General features: G+C 36.2%; 1 protein-coding gene across 2 annotated transcripts in view; it reads right to left on the bottom strand.

Moving 5' to 3' along the window:
* Positions 1-21,462, bottom strand: part of PPM1B (protein phosphatase, Mg2+/Mn2+ dependent 1B) — a 60,889-nt gene that overhangs the window by 10,260 nt on the left and 29,167 nt on the right. For both annotated transcript variants that reach the window (XM_037066500.1, XM_037066502.1), the window contains exons 2-5: positions 13,328-14,186; positions 9,192-9,309; positions 3,990-4,101; positions 3,557-3,614 (exon numbers count right to left, since the gene is read on the bottom strand). In XM_037066500.1, coding sequence (XP_036922395.1) covers positions 3,557-3,614; positions 3,990-4,101; positions 9,192-9,309; positions 13,328-14,173 — 1,134 coding nt within the window. In that variant the 5' untranslated portion in view covers positions 14,174-14,186. The remainder of the gene's footprint in view (positions 1-3,556; positions 3,615-3,989; positions 4,102-9,191; positions 9,310-13,327; positions 14,187-21,462) is intronic.

Here is a 21,462-nt window from a genome sequence, read left to right as displayed (position 1 = left end):
ACGTATATTCAACTCAGCTTTTTGAAATATTGACCAAAAGGTTTTTTAATAAAGAAAAATGAATGAATCTCTATTTCTAAAGGTATTCCTTATAGGCACTTGTATCAGAACAATTCTATGATATAAAGTAGACACCTGAGGAATCTACATGTATCTCTGATTCACTGTGACTAGCATTATTCTTTGAAGTTACTGTTATTTTTAAAAGCCTAATTTTTATAATACATCCCAACTGTCATGTCCTTTGAGTTTCTGCCACACTTTGGCTAGTGTTTCCTATTCTGCAAGTTACCTACTGGTTCCTGCCACACTATACTTCCTGGTCGCATGTTCCCCAAAGCACAGATCTAAGCTGAGAAGCGTGTGTGGAGCACATCTGTGCCTAATTCACTGCTACAGTAGGTCAAGAGCTAATAATTTAACTAAATATCTGTAACTCCTTCATTTGTTCTGTTACTTTTGTATTTTTTGGTACATTTCTACTACTTGTAGTCATGGTTCAACATTTTTCTAAGGTCATGATCATTCTGCAAGAATAAAGTTTCCCAAAATAAGTCTCTGGGCTGCAAGCCAATTTTCATAGTAAAGAGGGAATTCTCTAATGCACATATCTACTAATAATGAATCTATACTTATCATCTGATCTCTGCAATTATTTCACAACTACCTGATGTCCAGCATCTTTCATCAAATACTGCACATGTTTCTAAGACATTAAAATACCACATATTCCTTTGAGTCTATCATTCTTATGCTGCTCCAAACATATAGTGGCACCTTAATCTAAAATATAAAAGTTCGAAAGTCTTTTCCAAGGTTCTTCGAAAATACTCTGATAGCCTAAATTCTTATTTTTCACCACAGCACTTCTGCATTCCACTCAAAATCATGTCACTTCTTTCAAACATAGTTTATATTTTGTTCTTGGCTCCTTCATCTGCTTGGGCTATCTAGCACCCTCCTCCTTTCCTTTGTGCCATGCAAATCATCCTTCAAAGCCTATCTTTTCTCTGAAAATCTGATTTTCCCAGCAGCCTTTGTACAATTCACAGGGCAATTAAGTCACAGTCTACACTGTCATCTTTTTTGAGTCTTTATTAAATGCTGTGAAATATTACTATTTAACTCTTGTGCATTTATATCTATGTTGCAAGCTGCATTTTGAGTAGGGATGGGGCCATGCCTCATGTTCTGTAGTCTTCTCCCTACATCAATTCATTACACAGTAGACTTGATGCAGTTTGATCTGCTGGTATAAACAATGCTTATAGCTAAAGGTAATCAAATACTGCATTCTCCTTAATTCATACAGTAATCACACTATATAGTCATATAATAATCATATTTAGAGCAAGTTTCACATGCTGAACATTTCCCCTCAGCTTCAAGGTTCGGTTGCCTATTTACATTCACTATCTATAAAGCTATATTCTAGTATTTTCTATTTTTAAAAGTTTAGAAATCCTTGGTATATGTTAAACAGAACTTCAGTGTTATAAAACATTTTAAAATCTTGCTTGGAGACAAAGCCAACTTTCTGAGGGAGCAAGAAATTCAGCAAGGTATAATAATTGTTTTAAGATTACGAACTGGGGTTGCAGGTCAATACCCGAGACAGCAGAAGTACTTCTATGGCTAATCAGTGAGTCAATCACCAACTCTCGAGGGCTTCCTTCTTCTAGCCGTGCTGGTGGTGCTATGGGGAGCCACACTCTTGCTGAAGAGGACACTTCGCACCACTTCCCAATCACCTGTTTTTAGTTACCTCAATGTCCTATCAACTGTCTGATTTAGAATTCTCTAAATGTATCACATAACATATTCTATCTTAAAATTAATTTTCACAGCTTTGGATATATAATTCCTAATATTCTGAGGTAACTGCCACAAAGAAAGACTCAGAATCATCGCTCTAGACCAAGACACAAATTCTGCCGTCATCAATATACAGTATCACATGTGTTCAACCCACTAAATGTCTTAACTGTAGAATTTCCCCAGACAGTACACTTTCATTGTGAAAAGAAATCATATGATATTGCTGTGCAATAATGAACCTCGAAAAATAACCCAATTGACATCTACATTAATTACTGCCAGTGGCTGGCATGTCTCTCAAGACCTGCCAAGAGAAGCTGGAGACCTGAGGCTGACTGTGTTTCTTTCAAGAAGTTTCATTACTAAGTTTGGCTCCCTGAATTCTTTGAAGCATACATGTGAAATATCAAGGTATTAATTTTTAGATGTTCAAAAACTTAAAAGTACTGTGAGAAAATATTTATGTGAATTACTGATTTTGAAATTTAGGGCAATTAAAAAAAGATATTGTTTTGTCTCCTGGCACTAAGCCTAAAATAAAACAAGCCATAAAACAAACAAACAGACAAACAAAAACTGCAGAGTAGTTCACAGCTTATCAGTATTTCAAAGGAAGGTTAAAGGGATAAAGAGAGTTGCTCTGTGAGACACCAGAGGGCACAACAAAAAACAGTGATGTCAGTTAAACACATAAACCCACAGCATAGTGAGATTAGAAAGAGAAAGTACCCTCACATGCCCAGCTGGGCACACAGGGGCACTGAGAAGTCTGGTCATTAAAGTAACAACCCATTCACCCTGGCCAGGGAAGCTCAGTTGGTTAGAGCATCGCCACAACATAACAAGATTGTGGGTTCACTCCCCATTCAGGGCACATACAAGAATCAACCAATGAATGTATCAATAAGAGGAACAACAAATAGATGTTTCTCTCTAAAATCAATAAATAACCAGCCTGCAGAACAAAGGATGGCCAGTTCAACTCCCAGTCAGCGCACACACCTGGGTTGCAGGCCAGGTTACTGGTGGGGGGTGCATGAGAGGCAGGCACACTTTTGATGCTTCTTCCCCTTTCTTTCTCTCTCCCTTCCCCTCTCTTTAAAAATAAGTAAATAGAATAAATAAAATTTAAAAAGTAAGTAAAATAACAATTCATTCACTATCACTAACTTCTAGTGATGTTCTGCAGAAGCCTGACAAAGGAAAAACTGAGATATTTAATCATTTTGTTGAATGATTTTTAGAGAGAAAGGAAGAAAGGAGAGAAACATCCATTTATTGTTCCACTTATTTACACATTCACTAGCTGATTTATGTGTATGTCCTGAAGAGAAATCAAACCCACAACCTTGGTGTATGGGGATGATGCTCTAACCAACAGAGCTATATCCAGCCAGGGCGAGAAATTAAGATTTTTTAAAGCACGTTTTTTGCCTCAAAAATTAAGATTCAGGGAGAAGGAAAAGAGAAGGCAGACACACAGGGAGGAAGTAAGCATAGCTCAAACAAAAAGGTATTTGATACCCATCAATGATAGCAAACCTACCTACGAAACAGAACTTCACCTCTACCTCCATTTCAATTCATTTCCTTAAACTTTAACTGACTCCTTAAAATGAAAAGCAGTAATAACTTATTACAGATTTCATACCTATGTATTTCATGTGAATATATTCATACCTAGTAATATTTATATTATAAAATTATTAAAATGCTTAAGAAATAAAACAAAACTTACCCCATCACTTTCTCTATGTGGATTCAGCCTACTATAAACAGCTTCAATAACATTGCGCCTGAAAAAAAATACTTTCGTTTTACTAATTACAATTATTCGACTCCTAACTTATTTAAAATAATACTGCATCTTGACATAACAAAAACTAACTGCCTCACAAAGTACTTGCCAAGAACATTTCTACATTTCACTCAGAATTTGATCTGCACAGTTGTTCTCAATTACCAAGGAAAGATTTAGGACCTTCATATCCTCAGATTATGATAAATAATTCCTTTAGAAAAATCTCTTTTGGATAAAATTTTAGAATTTTACTCTAGTAAAAGACCCATCAACCCACTTCATCTTTAGGTAACTGATGTACTTCTTACCCCAAAGAATTTAATTATTCATTATAAACAAACTCAAAATCAGTTCCTTTTGTTCCACTTACTTGCCAGCAAGACCTCCCCCAGGAGGCAGATTGGGGATATTTTCTGCAGACAAGATGCGCATGACATGGGCAAGATCAGGCATTCCTTCCTCACCAGACTTCTCCATAATTTCTGCAGGTTTTAAAAGAAAGTTCCTAAATTAATGTGATAACTTAGTATTCCAATAGAGGGAAGATGAATTACCATTTGGTAATAGGTATGTTAAAATATAAATAGTAAACTTACCTTGTTATCACATGAAAAAATAAAAGGCAGTATAAAAAGTTATTCACACACATATGCTCATTCTAGCATTATTCATAAAAGCAAAATCTGGAACAAATTAAGTGTCTAAAAATAAAGGGAAATTTTCAGTATAGCCAGTCACTAGTGAAATGTTTTATAATCACTAAAAATTATGCCTACAAACATAGCACAGCTACATGGAAAAAACATTTTTAATCTAATTTTATATAAAAATAATATGCAATATAGCAATACTATTATAGAAAAATAAAAGCCATGGATGGATAAAATTTGAAGGACAGTAACTACAAAGTCTTACAGGTTTTTTGACACCTAAATAGTTATGTAATGTATTTAAAATAGAAAAGGAGAATAAATTCAGAACTTGCTAACGCTTAGAAATCAAACATTTACATTTCCACTTATTTTTATTTTTTAAATACATTTTTATTTTTACTTATTTATTTTTAGAGAGAGAGGAAAAGAAGGAGAAAGAGAGGGAGAGAGACATCAATGTGTGGTTGCCTCTCACGTGGCCCCCAGTGGGGACCTGGCCTGCAACCCAGGTATGTATCCTGACTGGGAATCAAACTGGCAGCCCTTTTCCTCGCAGCCTGCACTCAATCCACCAAGCTACACCAGCCAGGGCTGATATGTTCCATTTTTATTTATAACTTATGGAAAATAGATTTTTAAAAGATGATTATTTGGCCAGAATCAAGACATGAACTCCGCAAAAAGCAGACAACAGCAACGTTCTAGCAAGACTAACAGAAAGCAATGTCCTCAGCAGCTCTCAAGAAGTAAAACACAGTTTACCCACGTGTCACAAACCCCTCACTGCGACATAACCTTCACACTCCCATTCAGTCCTGCCCACTCCTATAATCTCCAAAGGTTCTATCCAGAGACCTTCTCCTACGTCTAGATTTTCTTAGAGTTTTCTTAGATTTTAGAGTTTTCTTAGAGTTTCTTAGATTTTCTTAGAGTTTTCCCTTGAACACTTTTTAATGCTAAGCAACCAACAACCCTTTTAAAAGTATGGGTAACATGTATTATCCAACCTTGTACGGCACTGGGTGCACTGCCACACACTCCCTCGCACACAATGTCTACTACAGACTGCAAGCTTCATGAACGCAGGGCTGTAATTTTTCTACCCTACATTTGTATCTCTATAGAACGGGCTTCTCGACCTCAGCACTACTGATATTTTAGACCAGCCAATTTTTTGTTGTGGAGGCTATCTTGTGCAGTGGAGAATATTAAGCACCATCCCTGACTTCTACTCACTAGGTGTCAGTGGCACCCACTCAGTTATGACACCAAAAATGTCTTCAGACATTGATTACCACATGTCCCTTGGAGGACAAAAATCACCCCTGAGAATCACGTTAATCTAGCGCTTGACTAATGAACAAGTTTCCACACTGCCCACTAGTGCTACTGCAGTCCAGTGTCCCACCGTGGTCCGTCCCCTACACGAGTGCATGATTCCAACTGATCTCCCGGCTTTCCCTCTTGTTGTCTCTTTACAATCTCTTCTCCACAGAGATCCTCTGAAAAATTCAGATCAAGTCACTTTTGTGCTCATAATTTTCCAGTAACTTCCCTGCCCCATTTGAATAAAGTCCAAAGTTTTCATTTTGGTCTACGGGACTCTGTTGGGTTGGCCAAAAAGTCAGTTTAGAATAAAAGACACGTTTTTTATTTTCACCAGTAACTTTATTAATTTGGATATTTTGAGTATGTTGGCTATCCCCTACATGGTACAATGTTGATTATTAATTAATGTCTTGATTTGACTGGTATCAAGTTTAACTGCTCTACCTGATAGTCGAGCATTGTCCAGAGAGAAATCTCCAGCGTAAAACTTCACAAACAACTTTAGATACATTCCATCAGTCACAGCACCTTCTCCATACCTTGCACAAATCTTTTTTTGCGTTTCAGTTTCGTTTTTACGTTTCTTGAAATAATAACGTATAACTGCCGAAAATGTTGCTTATTTTCTTCCATCTTCTATATATAAAAGGCTACACAAAAATTCACCAGTTTTGATGTTTGTTTGTTTTTAATGCATGCTGATGTGACAGCTGTCAAAAAACAATTTAACAAAATTGTTTTGAATTAAGTTAAAGACAACTAAGTGCCAAGGTAGCCATCTTATGGGAAAAAACCAAACGACTGTTTTTGCCAACCCAATACCTAATCTGCTTCTCAGCAGCCATTCTAAGTCTTCCACTCTTCTACCCACTCGTTCTAATCCAGCCACTCTCTCTGAGCACACCCCCTCTTTAGTGTCTGGGGCTCCCTTCGCCTGGAATGCTCTTCCCCCAGGACAGCCCCTCGCCCCCACACAAAATTACCTCCCTCAAATGTCGTTCCAAAAGAGACATTCCTAAGCAATACTCCTATTACTCCCTGCTTACTACCTTACTTTTCTTCTACTTAAAAAAATATTGATCTCTATTAAAATATAAAACTCCATCAAGGAATCTGCCCCACCCAATCTGCAAAAGAATGTTTTCTTACAGTAATTACATATTTGAAAACTCTTACCAATTACTATAGCTACTATATCCAACACATGACTCATAGTAGGCCAAAATCAACAAGCCTGTCATACCATAATGATTATCACTCAAATATACTTCCTATTTTTTAAAAAAATCAAGCCATAAAAGTTTTGGGAGAAAATATAGGTCACTATGTAACCCTGAACTGAGGAAAGAACTTTGTAAGAACGTGACACCAAGGAAAACAGGTAAGAGTGATATAACTTCATAAAAGGTAATTTTATATCTAAAAAACAGCACATATAAAATCCAAAAGTAGTATTAAGTTGGGGACCTTGTCATAATCTCTAATGCATTCTCAATGATCAGGGTAATCACTAATTGAATTTTTTAAAAAATGCACAATTAATAAGCAAATGCAGGGACAAACTAAAATAGAAAATGCCAACCAGTTCAAAAGGCAAGAAAGGAGAAAAAAGAAATAGATGGGACATAAGAAAACAGGAGGGCAGATTTAAACACAAATATATAGGCAATTACATGAAAGTCCCCCCATTCCTGAATAATGATTTTTAGCCCCGGAAACGTCAGGCAAGGCCAAGCAAGGCAAGCTCCGATAGAGCCAAGAGGACAGTGGTGACAGCAGCGGGGCCCAGCCTGGGCGGTCCAAGCTGTCAGCTGTGACGGAAGATTTGTCTGAATAGTAGCAAGAGCCACTGTAGCGGGAGTAAAAAATACGACAAGAGAAGACTAAAATGAACGCTGCAGTACTACGCAGGAGGTGGACTTACTCGTGGGAGAGACAGATGAAGAAGGAAGGAGGGCAGGAAGGAAGGGAGGGGAAAGGAACAAAGGGAAAAAAGAAGGGAGGAAGACGTCAGGAGAAATACAGACATAAATGTGTGTGTGTACATCTATTCTTTGCAAGGATATAGGAAGAGAAACACCCCAACAGCACAACTAGTGCACAAATCCCAATTCCTAAATAAAATTTTAAAAAAGAGAAAGAGGTCATTGAAAAAGTGGATTATTCAAGGGTTGGTGCAGGGAAATACAAAATGAACCTATGCCAGAAAGTAAGGAACTGCTTTCATTAACATAATCTCAAGTATCTCCCTACTGAATACTTATTAATAAGCATAATAAACATACTTATTAACTTTTCAATGGAGGAACCTGAAAGACCTCTCAAGAAGTGATGAAAGTTAAGATTACCGTATCATGGGCCTCCTGATACGATGAAGAACCTAGCATCACTTCTGGAGTATTTCTGCCACCGTATAACCTAAATCATACGAAGAGCAAACATCAGCCAACCCCAACTGAGGGGCATTCTACAAAGTAACTAACCTGTACTACTGAAAACAGCAGGTCAGTAAAAACAAGAAAAACACAATACAACATTTTCACAGGGAAGGAGACTAAAGAGGCTCGACAGCAAAACACAGCACATGCTCTGGACTAGACCCAACAGCAAACACCGCCAGAACAACCAGGGCAATGTTAATGGGGATCTATGGACTAAATGGTAGTATGATACCAACGTTCACTTCCTAATTTTGATGTCTGGTACTACAGTTGTGTAGAGACTACCCTTTTTGTATTAAGGAGTACAGAGATACCTCATCTGCAACTTACTCTCAAGTGGATCAGAAAATTGAACCAACTAGGGTAGACAAGGAGACGGAGAGAGAACTAGAGTGTATGTTATGAAGTACAGAGAAAGATGATTAAAATAAGTTATAATGTAAACAAATGGTAATCTAGGTAAAGGTAATATAATCTAGGTAAAAGGTACTTCATGTACATGGGAGCTCTCTATAATATTTTTGCAACTTTAAGCTTAACATTATTGCAAAATAAAAAGTTAAAAAAAAATTAGTTTTTCACATCACCAATGTTAATTCTAACAGTTAATTCTTTCACCAATGTGATGAAAACATATGATAATGAATTCTTGTAAATTAACTTGGGAAGGAAAAATCAGTGTTAGTGGAATTAACAGCACTTGGTGTTCATGATAACCTTAGGACAATTTCACTGAATTCACTTACTATTAAAAATGTAATCAGGGCCCTGGCTGGTGTGGCTCAGTGGATTGAGTTCTAGCCTGCGAACCAAATGGTCGCTGGTTCAATTCCCAGTCAGGGAACATGCCTGGGTTGCAGGCCAAGCCCCCAGTAGGGGGCATGTGAGAGGCAACCACACACTGATGTTTTTCTCCCTCTTTTTCCGTCCCTTCCCATCTCTCTAAAAATAAATAAATAAATTTTAAAAATGTAATCAGGAAAAGAAAAAAATTAAGTTTTAACAGACTATTTTCAAATTCTGTTTGGTGGCATAAGAGACATATTTGTTTTCTCTGTGCCAATATATCCCCGCATACTAGTCCAAGATGTGATAGTAAATCTTAGGCAGATGGAAATTAAAAAGAATACTTTTCCTTTCCTTTCTTACCTTCAATCCGTGATTCCAAGTATTTATCCAACTCTGCATCTTTTCTCACGGCTTCATCTGAGACCTTGGGGGCATTTGAAAAGCAAACTAGTACAATACTCATGTTGTCTCGACTTCCCTATATATTAAAGAAAAGACAAGAAGTAATTACATTTTGTAGTTAACTAACTTTGTTTACTTCAAAAGAATTACATTAAGCAATTACCCAGAAAGTACATATTCAACACATTCATTTTCATTCCAAAGAACTATTGGAGCCACGTCCCACCCCCATACACCTTTTTCTATTCACCATTTAAAAGAACAAATTAAGTCAATGGAGGCAGTAGGTTATTTTGTCTGAGAATGGAGTTTGTCAACCCAAATGAAAAAACCCAAGGCCACACCAATTCTAGTCTTTTCCACCCTTATGACAAGAATCTAGGCGGGCATTGTTTGGTTCAGACTTACTACTTTTTCAGAACCCACATGACACAGCCAAAAAGACAAGTAGGCCTTTACGAATCTCTGCCACCACCTCCTCAAAATCAATGGAACAAAGTCTGAAGACAGGGGAGATCGGGTCTTAGCAGGACTTAAAAAAGTAAATGCCCTCCACAGACTCTCACGTTAAACAGAGGGGCGGTGGTGACACCACCTAGGACCGCCCTAAGTGTATTCTCAGAACCATCTTAAGGATATCGTATCAGATTCTCCATATTGGGGAATAAGGGGAAGGGACAGGATTTCCAAATTGGCCTTAACTATTTTCATGCCTTAATTAAACTCATGAAAACTTTCATAATGATTAACATTAGAAATGGTGCACTGGCTGTATTCACATATACACATGCACATGAGGGTTTCAAATTGCAAAAATAAACTACATTCTTTCACAAGAATGAAGATTTAATGAGGATTTAGTTTAGATCAGGCCAAAACTTTATAGCATAGACATTCAAGTTCAAAATTCATTTGAACACTAATGCTTTTTAGAGCAATTTTATGAAAAACAGAATACCTCATATTTTTAGAAATCCCAGTTTCTTGTAGCCATTTTCTACTGTGGTAACAATAGCATGAGCATTGCTTAGCTTACCTATCTATCCATCCATTCATTCATATAGTAATTTCTACTAATTTTTAGTAAGTTATAAAACATACACCCTATCAGTTGGAAATTAATAGTAGTTTCAAGAGGGCCAGTATCCTAAAATATTTAAAAGAAGTAATTTACATTTACACCTGAGCACATGTGATTGGAATGCTGCTGCTTCTGTTGCTACACAAAGACGACTTCCCCCCAACACTAAGTACGAATGTGTTTCCGGTGAAAAAATTCTTCTTTTGGTTTTATGCAAATCATTTTTGCATACTCAGTTTTCTACCTGGTGAGATGTATATATTCATCCTGTACTTATTTATAACTTCATATTATAAAATGGAAACCCTGAAGAATAATTATCAAAAACAAGAATAATGCTACCTACACCTGCAAAATACTAAGAATAGCATTTGGCTCACAGAGAACAATAATTTATTGATACTATTGCCATTATATTAATTATCGCAATTTCCCTAGATTTCACGAGTTAACATATAAAAGTGCTTGTAAACTATTAGGGCATGACAAGTGTTGGCAAGTACTAGACAACACTTCATTTAAATATATTATCAGGAAAACATCTACTTAAAAACTGGATCTACTCCTACTGAGCAACTAACACCTCCTGAGCAATGGCTAAGTGCACAGCACTGGTCTAAGTGTTTTCCATGGATTTTAAAATTTATATTCAATCTTTCAAACTAAATTCAAAGCAATCATATTCTATTTTACTCCAATTGTTTATAAAATTGCTAACCCCTGGTTTTACAACACATACAAGTGGAGTGACAAAATTATGTAGTTAGAAAAATAGGAATGGTTAAGGTTTGCTTAACCTCTACAGCTGACATAGAGTTGTTCATAAGTCTGTTGTGTCTCAACACAAAACAGCTAACTAAGCTTCTCAAAACTCGTTTCCATCAGAATGCAGGTTCATTCAAAGGAGCTGGGATGGCCAACTTCCACTAAAATTAAATCATGTATTCCAACCTCTTGGAAATATTACCATCATTTATGATTTCTGAGATTCTAGAACTCTGTCTAGAATATGAATATGTCTAGAATATCTGTCTAGGATATGTCTAGATTCTAGAACTCTGTCTAGAACTCTGTCTAGAATCTCTTCAAACAATCAACTGGCATATTGAAATACTTTAAAGTAAAAGTTATCAAGTGAATTATGTCCCCAGAATCATTTACACCCCATATTCAGAAGAGTGGGGTCAAAATTCCTAAAAACTAACATCCTTGCAAATGGAAGGAAGAGAGCAGTTTATCCAAAATACAAACTCATTTCCTTCAACGTACGGATCTCATAGATTTTTGGTTATTCACTCAAAGCTACATGACATTAAAAGAATGCTGTGCAACCATGAAAAATGATTTAGATCAATACTTATAAACATAGGGATTTCTCTACAATATATTGTTGAATAAAAAAGTAGATTGTAAAATAGCAAGTACAATGAGCTCATTTTTATTAAAAATATAGACAGAGGCAGGTGGACTGGAAAGATATACAACACAACAATATAATTGGCCAACTTTAGCAAAATTTTGCTTTTTTTTCAAAATTTTGCTTTTTGATATTTTTGTATTATTTGGGTTTGTGCAGTAAGAAGCATCTATTATTTTTATAACCGAGGAAAATCCTATTTTTAGTTGCTAGTCAGGCAAAAAACATTTGCTTGCTTTTGTCTCAAAAAGCTGTAGGTCAGAATCTCTCCATTTGAGTTCAAAATAAGGACATTTTTAGAGCCACTGACTACTCAATCACTGACAACCGATACTCTACACTTAACTCATCCAGAACAATTTAAAAAATCCATGTGCTTAAAAAATCAGAAGAGCTAGAGGCACCAACACTAAAAATCCTTCTAGAAACAAAAAGCTGTGGCTAGAAATAATAGCCCATAATATTTTTCTTTTTGAAGTTGACTCTTCCCTTTCTATAGAAACTAAGTAGATACTTCACAAAAACCTGGGCATTACCACAGACTCAGAGATCCTTCTAAGAAACTTTTTGGCTATGCCTACATCTTCTACAGCAACTTACATGGTGGGGAAACAGAATGGTTCTACTGTGGACAGAATAAACAAGCCAATACCACTATTCATGTAATCAAAAATTCAGTTTTGCCTTATGATATCTTTTTTATCAGAATCATAGAACACCTGCATATTCCACATGCTGAATAGATCATTTATATTTTAACTGATTATAATATAGAACTTAAAAACCCTACTTAGAGCTACTAAATATTTTAAAGACATCAAAGGGAGTTGCTAATTACCCGTCTGGATTTCTTTTTCCTATTACCTTATCAAGTTAAGATTCATAGAATTTTACAAATATAAATATAAATCCACAGGCATTTTTAAAAAATCAGTGATGATAAAAACATGTAAGTATATGAAAAGAATTTTGACATCATCTAAAGTGTGCTGTTAACCAGTATGTTGTATAGTGCTTACGTAAGAGTCGCCCGGAAACTCCTTTCAGATTTTACTGCTAGGAGAAAGTGTCTTTTACTAGACAATAACAAACATACAACTCACACTTGTTTTTGCCTTACCTGTTAGGGGGCTCAAAATTAAATCACAAAACTTTACCTAACTTAGGTTTCTGGTGTATCTTCCAATATTTTATGTGGCACCTGATCTTTTGTATAGCTAGTACTGAATTACACTATATACATTCTATCAAACTGCTTCATACACAGGCTTAAGAGCTATTGCCAATGTTCAGAACTTGAATTAAAAAGTCATTTGTATAAAAGCTCTGCTATAGAAATGAGCCATAAAGTACTTAAAAAAAACAAATACCAAGGAAATTTATTCAACCTAATTTTCATATTAGAAGGTTGAGGCAAACAAAAATGGAAGAAAAAAAAAGAAGTTTCATTCTGGTGAAGAAAATAATTTAAAAATATATAGGTCTTCTCTAATGAAAATATTAAACATTTCAAAAATTTAAGTTTGCTTCATTTTACTTACCATGTCTTTTCAATATTATCAGGGCATTTCAATGACAACAAAAAGACTTACATACCTTATGTAAACAAGTGTCCACCACCCAATTGCACACATTTTCCAGGTCATCAGATACCTCAAGCCTAGATTTAACAAATTCACAGAGCTCCTCATTACTCATAACATCCCAGATCCCATCACAAGCCAAGATGATGAATTCATCCTCTTCTGCTCTTAAAAGTTCATAAACCTCAGGCTCTGGAGAAACCAGTTGTTCTGTTGGGCCCTTGCCATCAACACACTTGTAATCATAGTCCCCCAGAGCACGAGACACTGCTAATGAACCATTAACACGCTGTATCATTACGCTGCCTCCTGCATTTTGGATTCGCTCCTTCTCCCTTGGATTGCAAGGTTTGTGATCCTGGGTAGAAAAGCAGACTTGTCCATTCCTATACAGAACAGCACGTGAGTCACCACAGTTGATAAAGTAGACATGCTTAGGTGAAATCATAACTCCCACTGCAGTTGAACCGCTTCTGTCCATTCCGTTTCTGAGGTCTGAAAAGTTACGCATATATTCATCAATTTTCAAAAAGCCAGTTCTGATACCATTCTTGACATTTTCCACTGAAGGCTCGAGAGCAGATCCTGATTTTCCAGCTGCTCTGAAGTCTTCATTATTAGTGATGTGTTCTAGTAAATGTGTCGAGCAGTAATTTGCCACTCGGGATCCAGCATGACCATCATAAACTGCAAAGAACGACCAGTCTTCCAAGCCTTGAGGGATACCTACGACAGCCGTGTGTGCATCTTCCATTTCCACTCTCCACCCCTGCATGCTGCTCAGGCCATACCGTAAACCATTCCCAGCACCGTGCGCATTATGTTTCTCAGTTTTGGGTTTATCCAAAAATGCACCCATGTTTGTAATGAATCTGAAAGAAAAACATATATATATGTATTATATATTTAATTCTGATAGAAAATTCATCTATAATATCCCCTCTATTCTCTAGTAACTCCTATCCAAGTGTATTTTTCAGCATTATCTGAATTTACTAGAACAACAGGAAAAAAAAACTCCCTGCACAGCCTTTATCTACAACAACAGATTCCCAGTCCTAGCACATTACAATCGTCCGACCAATTAAATCAGAAATCTCTGGGGGTGGGACCCAAATATCAGTATTTTTAAAAGCCTGATGCTTCATATTGCAGCAAATTGAGAACCCTGGTTCTAGGAGAAAGGAAAACCAAGAAATAAAAGCTGGTTAAGCTTTTTTTTTTTTAAACCCAACTTTATGATAATTTTAGGATTCAATATACAGGGTCCAGCAGAACTAACACCCACCTGCTTGAGTGTGGTTGGTAGGTAATAATATGGATGTAATAATTTATAGTTTTAATTTGAACAGTTCACCTAAAACATCATATGGTGTGCTTGATTGTGATATTGTTAAGTTACAGTTATTCATTTATGATTTTGTGATGAAAGATTTTGTAATAAAAAGGGGCGTTATTTGTGCTGGACCCTGTATAAGACAATTCAGAATAGTACAATAGTTCAATAAAAAAGTATGTCAGTATGTTTTACAAAGGCTTCCAAAAGCAGTTACTGTAATCAAGATTCCCACCCACTTGTGATTCTGAAGCCAACCCCAAAATTCAATTAAAACATAAAATCTCCATTCTATAAATATTTGGTTTTATCAAGTTTATACTATATATAAAGTTGAAAACCTTATACTTGAATTGACTGAAATCCATTACTTGGGAATCTGTTAAAACCAAATATAAGTTTTTTGATGTGCTAAAGAATACATATTGCTGAGTTTTACAACCCATGAAGTGGCATCAGGACACCTTTTACTCAATGCTGGCTGACAAAGACTTAAAACCCAGACATACAACTGTAAAGTACTATGATGCATCACGCTCCCTACCAAGCGCACTATTATTTTAGAAGAAAGCTTTCCCAATTTCAAATGGCTTGGACTAGAGTAGTGGTTCTCCAAAGCACTACATCCACGCCCTAGTATGTTTCCTACATATAATCCCAGCCCTATCACTCACTAGGTGTGTGACCTTGAGTAAGTTTCTAGTCTCAGTTGCACCCTGAACCCCTTCCCTGTCAAGGGGGAATAATAACAATAGCACCTCTACTTCACGCAGCTGCAGTGAAGAGTAAGTTATGTACAGTGCATAGAACAGTACTTGAAACACAGTAATATACGCCATTAAATGTGTGCTGTTATTATTTGCTGAAAATGAAGATTCCATAGCCTCATCCCCACACCCAAAGATTCCCTCCGCCCCGGATCTTGGATTGAACCTTCAAAAAAGCATGCTGGAGACTCAAGAATCATATTTTGAGACAATCTAGTCTAGATCAATTACTTTCATTTGGATCTAGGTGTCTTTGTGAGGTATTTTCAGCTATGATTATTACCTAACTTTACAATACAATTATATATCGCTACTTGTAAAACCCTGATGAACCACCCTGTATGTAGAATATTTAAACATGATAGAAATTTAACAATTTTTCATGTGTAACACTGCACCAATAAATTGTATATAAAATACAAATTTTTTTGAAAGGGTAAGATTTTTTAAATATATAAAAATTACTTTTCATTCACATGTAATACAAACTTTTATTTTATATTGAGAACAATATGACCGAATACACTTACTTTTGAACATGCTCATTTAATAGTGATAAATGATTTAAAAGCATAGTTCTAAGTACATTTTAATTTAGATTCTTGTTTTTAATAGCTATTTCACCTGAAAGAGACTTGCAAAGATACCTAAATACAAATGAATCTAAATTGCCAACTACATTTATCAAATCATTTTTCAATCCCATCTACCAATTATGAAAAAAATCTTTTGTCCTTTCCATCATCTTGATATCCTTGAAATTAAGGTGCTGCTTTTTTACATTTCAACAAATAGGTTCGAAATTCCTAAGAACTCCTCATTTAGAAATTTCTCTTTTCAAGTTTGTTTTTAATCTGGTAATGAAGAAAGGCGGGAAGGGGTCTTCAATAGCACTACGGAGAATGCTCAGAATCAGAGAGGGCCTAGAAGGCTGGTGAGGAAAACCATCAGGTCAAGGAGACAAAACCCCTGAGGCTGGGCAGCCAAACACTGTCAAAGTTACACCAGCAGCCTTACTTGCTGGACGCTGCTCACGCAGCAGTGATTCCGACCTTTCTGTTTCCTCTCCACCAAGTTACTTGATCAAGATTCAAAATCCAGGGAATGAGTATCTCACTGACTGAGTTTAGGTCACCAGCAGGATGTTTAAGGGACTACGTTCTTTTGCAAATTGACATATTTTTTAAAAATCCAAATTGGTCTCATTTTAAAATTGGGGTTGTCCCATCATGATTTAATTTTTAAAATACCATAAAATATCATACACATGTGTATGTACAATGTATACATTTAACTAAATAGTAATAAAATAAACACCCATGTCCATCACATCACACTTAGGTATATTTAGGAATATACCTACATTCCTACGTATTTAACTATACATATTAATTAATATAGATGAGGACATGCTTATTGATTTTAGAGACAGAGGAAGAGAAGGAGAGAGGGAGAGAAATACCAATCTGTTGCTTCTCTTCTATGCGCCCCAACCAGGAATCAAACCCGTGACCTTTCTGTTTATATGGTGATGCTCAGAACGGAGCCACACAGGCCAGGGCTTAAATAATCTTTCTTCCCAACAAAAATCACAAAACCATTTCCAGTTATTTTCCAAATGGTTTTCTTTTTTTCCTTTTTTTTTTTTTTTTTTGGCTAACTCCACTTTCTTTAAAATAACTCCTTTCTTAAAAAGTAACATTTATCTTAAGTGAAAAGATTAAAAGTGTATGTGAAGGTGTGTGTTTTTTTTTTATCCAAAATATTTGCATACTGCTGAGGAATTAGCAACTCTTTTTAAACTTAAACATTAATTTTTAGAGAGAAGGGAANTTTCCAAATGGTTTTCTTTTTTTCCTTTTTTTTTTTTTTTTGGCTAACTCCACTTTCTTTAAAATAACTCCTTTCTTAAAAAGTAACATTTATCTTAAGTGAAAAGATTAAAAGTGTATGTGAAAGTGTGTGTTTTTTTTTATCCAAAATATTTGCATACTGCTGAGGAATTAGCAACTCTTTTTAAACTTAAACATTAATTTTTAGAGAGAAGGGAAGGGAAGAAGAAAGAGAGGGAGAGAAACCTCAATTTGTGTGCTTGCCTATCGCATGCCCCCTACTGGGGACCTGGCCCAAAACACAGGCATGTGCTCTGACTGGGAATTGAACCCATGACCCTTTGGTTCAGAGGCTGGCGCTCAATACACTGAGCCACACCAGCCAAGAAAGAATTAGCAACTCTTAAGTTCCATAACTCTTCAAAAGCAAACAATTTTTTGCTATGAGAGAATCAACAAACCCGTAAATGCTAAAATGTACTTTTTTGGTCACTTCTCATCTCATTTATGAACACTGTAAATAACACAATATTTGAAAGGTCTTGTTTTTATAAAATTAACTAAAACTACATTAATGACACTTGAACAGCTCTCTGTAAACTCCTGGTTCAATTTCTTTGCAGCAGTAATTTGCCTGAGTGACACAGTGAGGATTTTCTCCTTAAGCGACTATGGTTCTTATTCCATAAAAGACCGTCTCAAAAAAAAAAAAGTTGTCTTTATCACAGTAGTTAAAGAAGCCATTTATGCTGAGAACATACATTTTTCTAGCATCTATTTGTTTTTACTATTCACTCCTCCCCACCAAAAAAACCAGTATCACTGAAACACAGCTTAGCAAATAGTAAGGGGAAGGTATGTTATAAACAGCCGTATTTTAATCAAGCTGAAAGCAAATATTTCACAATGTGTTACTGTTCTGACACTAATGTCTTCCTATTAGCAATGTCTACCACTCGTGTTTCAAAGGAATTTTAATTTTCTGTCATACATTACATGTATTATATCAGTCATTTTGACCAAGGCAGGAAAAACAAGTGTTCCCCCAGTGGTAATAATTCTGTCTTTTACTACTCAACAAGAAACCTCAAAAGGTCTTGCACATATTTCTAATTAAGTTGAATATAATTTTATAAAGTACTGTATTGAATATTATATGACTTAGTCAAATATCTGTGGGAAAAACTCATATGGGTAAGTTTTTATCATCAGAATGCATTTTTTAAATGTCTTGCTAATATCATTTCATGCTACATATGTCAAGTCACATTGTACACTTAGGCAAGGTACAGTTTTAACAAGAGTAAATACAGAACTATATTTCAAATAATCCTCTTTGATAAGATCAGATTTTTCCCCAGAGGTTGATATTTCAGATCTGACTACATCAGTTTCTACAACATAAGAACTTACACTGGGATTAGTTCTAACATTTTTTATGTTGTGTGCTTCTATGTGCTTTATTATACTCATAATCTGATTTTGGGGGGTATGAGTCTTTTAGCTCTTTCTCGTTTTTTAAGACATTTTGGTTAAATTTTGATCGTATGGAAATCAATGTCATCACACATAAACCTCAATGTGCCACAACAGTATCGTACACAAGTAAGTGAACAAACTCTACCCTTCCTGAGGCACGCTCACCAGCCCATGTGACACACTAACAATGTGGGGAAGCCAGTGTCACTCACTGTACCAAACGTTATTTGCCTTTTTCAAGATGAAAGACAATAAACAGAGGTTCTAACTTTTAAGTTATTAATACTAATGGATGGTCCTGCAAGCCCACTTTAGAGATCACTGGTCTATACAAGTCTGTGGGCCTCAAAGTTTTTACGAGTCTGAGAATATGGGCATTAGCGAGCATTGACCCACAGAGAATAGGAGCCCAATTAATTTGGGTGGTGTGTGTGCACAGCATTTCAAGGGGCAGCAGAAGCACTGAAATCCTAAGAATAACAAACATTTATTTCCTTCTGAGATGTCCATTATCTACTTACCTTAGAGTCATGGATTTGGGAACTAAATCCCCTTCCTGCCTGAGCAAGCAGCTAACCCAACTGAGAACTGTGCTTTTCAAGAAGAACCAATTCAGAAGAGTTCTAGAGCCCAGAATTTAGACTTGTATATATAGTTGGTATCTTTTTTCCTAGAATAAGCCTCCACATAAAACACTAACCCACCTCTGAGTTTGCTTACAAACAGAACCTGAAAGGGGATGAGGGTGGAGGTGGGGCAACCTTCACATGTAACAAGTCAAATTTCAGTTAAAAGCAATTTTTAAGTCTGTTCAAGCACTCAAACCAATATACTGCTACAATGTTCAAAAAAAGGTCAAATACACGCAAGTGCACATATACAAAAAGTAGTAACACCGCTCATCAACATACAATTAAAACGACTGCAAAACAATTTCATATTCACTTCTCTAAACCTTTTAATTCACAGGAAATCACTTCTCCTCCTTAAGTCAAATGGGTCCATACCACAGACACTTTTTCCTCTTGCCCCTTAAAAATACCTAAGGAAGCCCTGGCTGGTATAGCTCAGTGGATTGGGCGTGGGCCTGCGAACCACACGATCGCGGTTCGATTCCCAGTTAGGGCATATGCCTGGGTTGCAGACCAGTTCCTGGCGGGGGACACACAAGAGGCAACCATACATTGATATTTCTCTCCCTCTCTCCTTCCCTTCCCCTCTAAAGATAAATAAGTAAAATCTTTAAAAAAATACCTAAGGAATAAGAAATTCATGCATCTAAAGACTTGGATTCATAGTTGCTGGAAAATAAAAAAGGCTAATTAATCTCCAATTATACAACACCCCAGTAAGATTCAATGGATAAAATTCTACTATTCTTAAAAATACTAAATATAGTGCATTTAGTTAATAATCTATTTTAATGACACAACTTTCTGACAAAGAACAAGAAAAAGTATCTTAAGCTTAAAAAAATTTCCTTTGACTTTAAAGTTCTAGGTCCCTTGCTTTTTCTAGCAGACTGGCTGATTGGTTCTCAATAACTGCAGGGACACACTTCAAAAAGCTGTCCTCAATTTACTATCAAGCACAACTATACTTCACATTTATAAAGAAAACAAGGCCCTGGCCCGGTTACTAAGTTGGTTAGAACTTTGTGCTGGTAACATGGGAATCAACCAATGAATGCATGAAATTAAGTGGAACAACCAATGAAAGCTTCTCTCTCGATCTCAGTGTCTGTCTGCCTGCCTGCCTGCCTCTCCCCCCCACCCTCACCCTTTCCTTTCCTTTCTCTAAAAATGATAAATAAAAAAGCAAAGAAAAGGTAACTGATAGCACAGTGCGAAACACTTAACAGGTCAACAAAGAATATAGCTTCATTTTTTCAAACAAGTGAGTTATAAATTTAAGAGTGAAAAAAATATTATACTAAACATTTGTGGTAACTGATTATCATATAGCCTAAAATCAAAAGCAGGACTATTTTGTCTGCCATAATCCGGACCCTGAACTATTTTTAAATGGTGCCCTCCCTCCCTAACTAGACTCTACCTCTGCAGATTTGGATCTTAACTTCTCCAGAAATCCTTTGCCTGCCCCCACCACTAAACTTCACTGACACTTCTTTTCCACCCATTTATCACTTAGCACATGCTACGTTGCATAATTAATGGCCCTACTATTTTCCAAAATAGTAATTTATGTTTCTTTATCGCAGTGCCAAAAACAAGTACTGAATAAACGCCAAAAGATATTTTTAAATTAGTTTGAGACACATTTAAAAAGCAACACCTCCCCCTCCAATAAATTTGATAGTTACATGGCTAGAAGACCCTATCTTCCCCAGAACTGAAGTAGATTCCATGAATGAAGCAGACACTCTTGTATTATACTGAAAAAAGAAAGCTTCAGGCAAAAAAACAACTCGTGCCCTCGTGACCACAGAAAAGCCTCAATCTCTCAGGGAAAGTCTTCCAGGGAGACCAGCATCCAGGAATGAGATGCAGGTTAATGGATGCCACTAACATGGTGTCCACATGGCAGCAACCCAGGAGTGACACTCCAAAGCAGCAGCTGCGCTTCCCAGAAGACAAGGCAGAGACTAGATTATGCCTTTGGTTACTGTGTCCAGTGTTTACTTCCCTTTGGATTTTCTCTCTTTAATGAAGTTTAAAAGTTCTTAACTTTTATCTCCATTACGTCAAGTTAAGGGGGAAAAGCCTCATGCCCA

The sequence above is a fragment of the Sturnira hondurensis genome, unplaced genomic scaffold (genome assembly GCF_014824575.4).
Source record: "Sturnira hondurensis isolate 20B ecotype Veracruz unplaced genomic scaffold, ASM1482457v3 Scaffold0016663, whole genome shotgun sequence".
NCBI classification, from domain to species: Eukaryota; Metazoa; Chordata; class Mammalia; order Chiroptera; family Phyllostomidae; genus Sturnira; species Sturnira hondurensis.
This window is presented reverse-complemented; position numbering and strand designations above follow the sequence as displayed.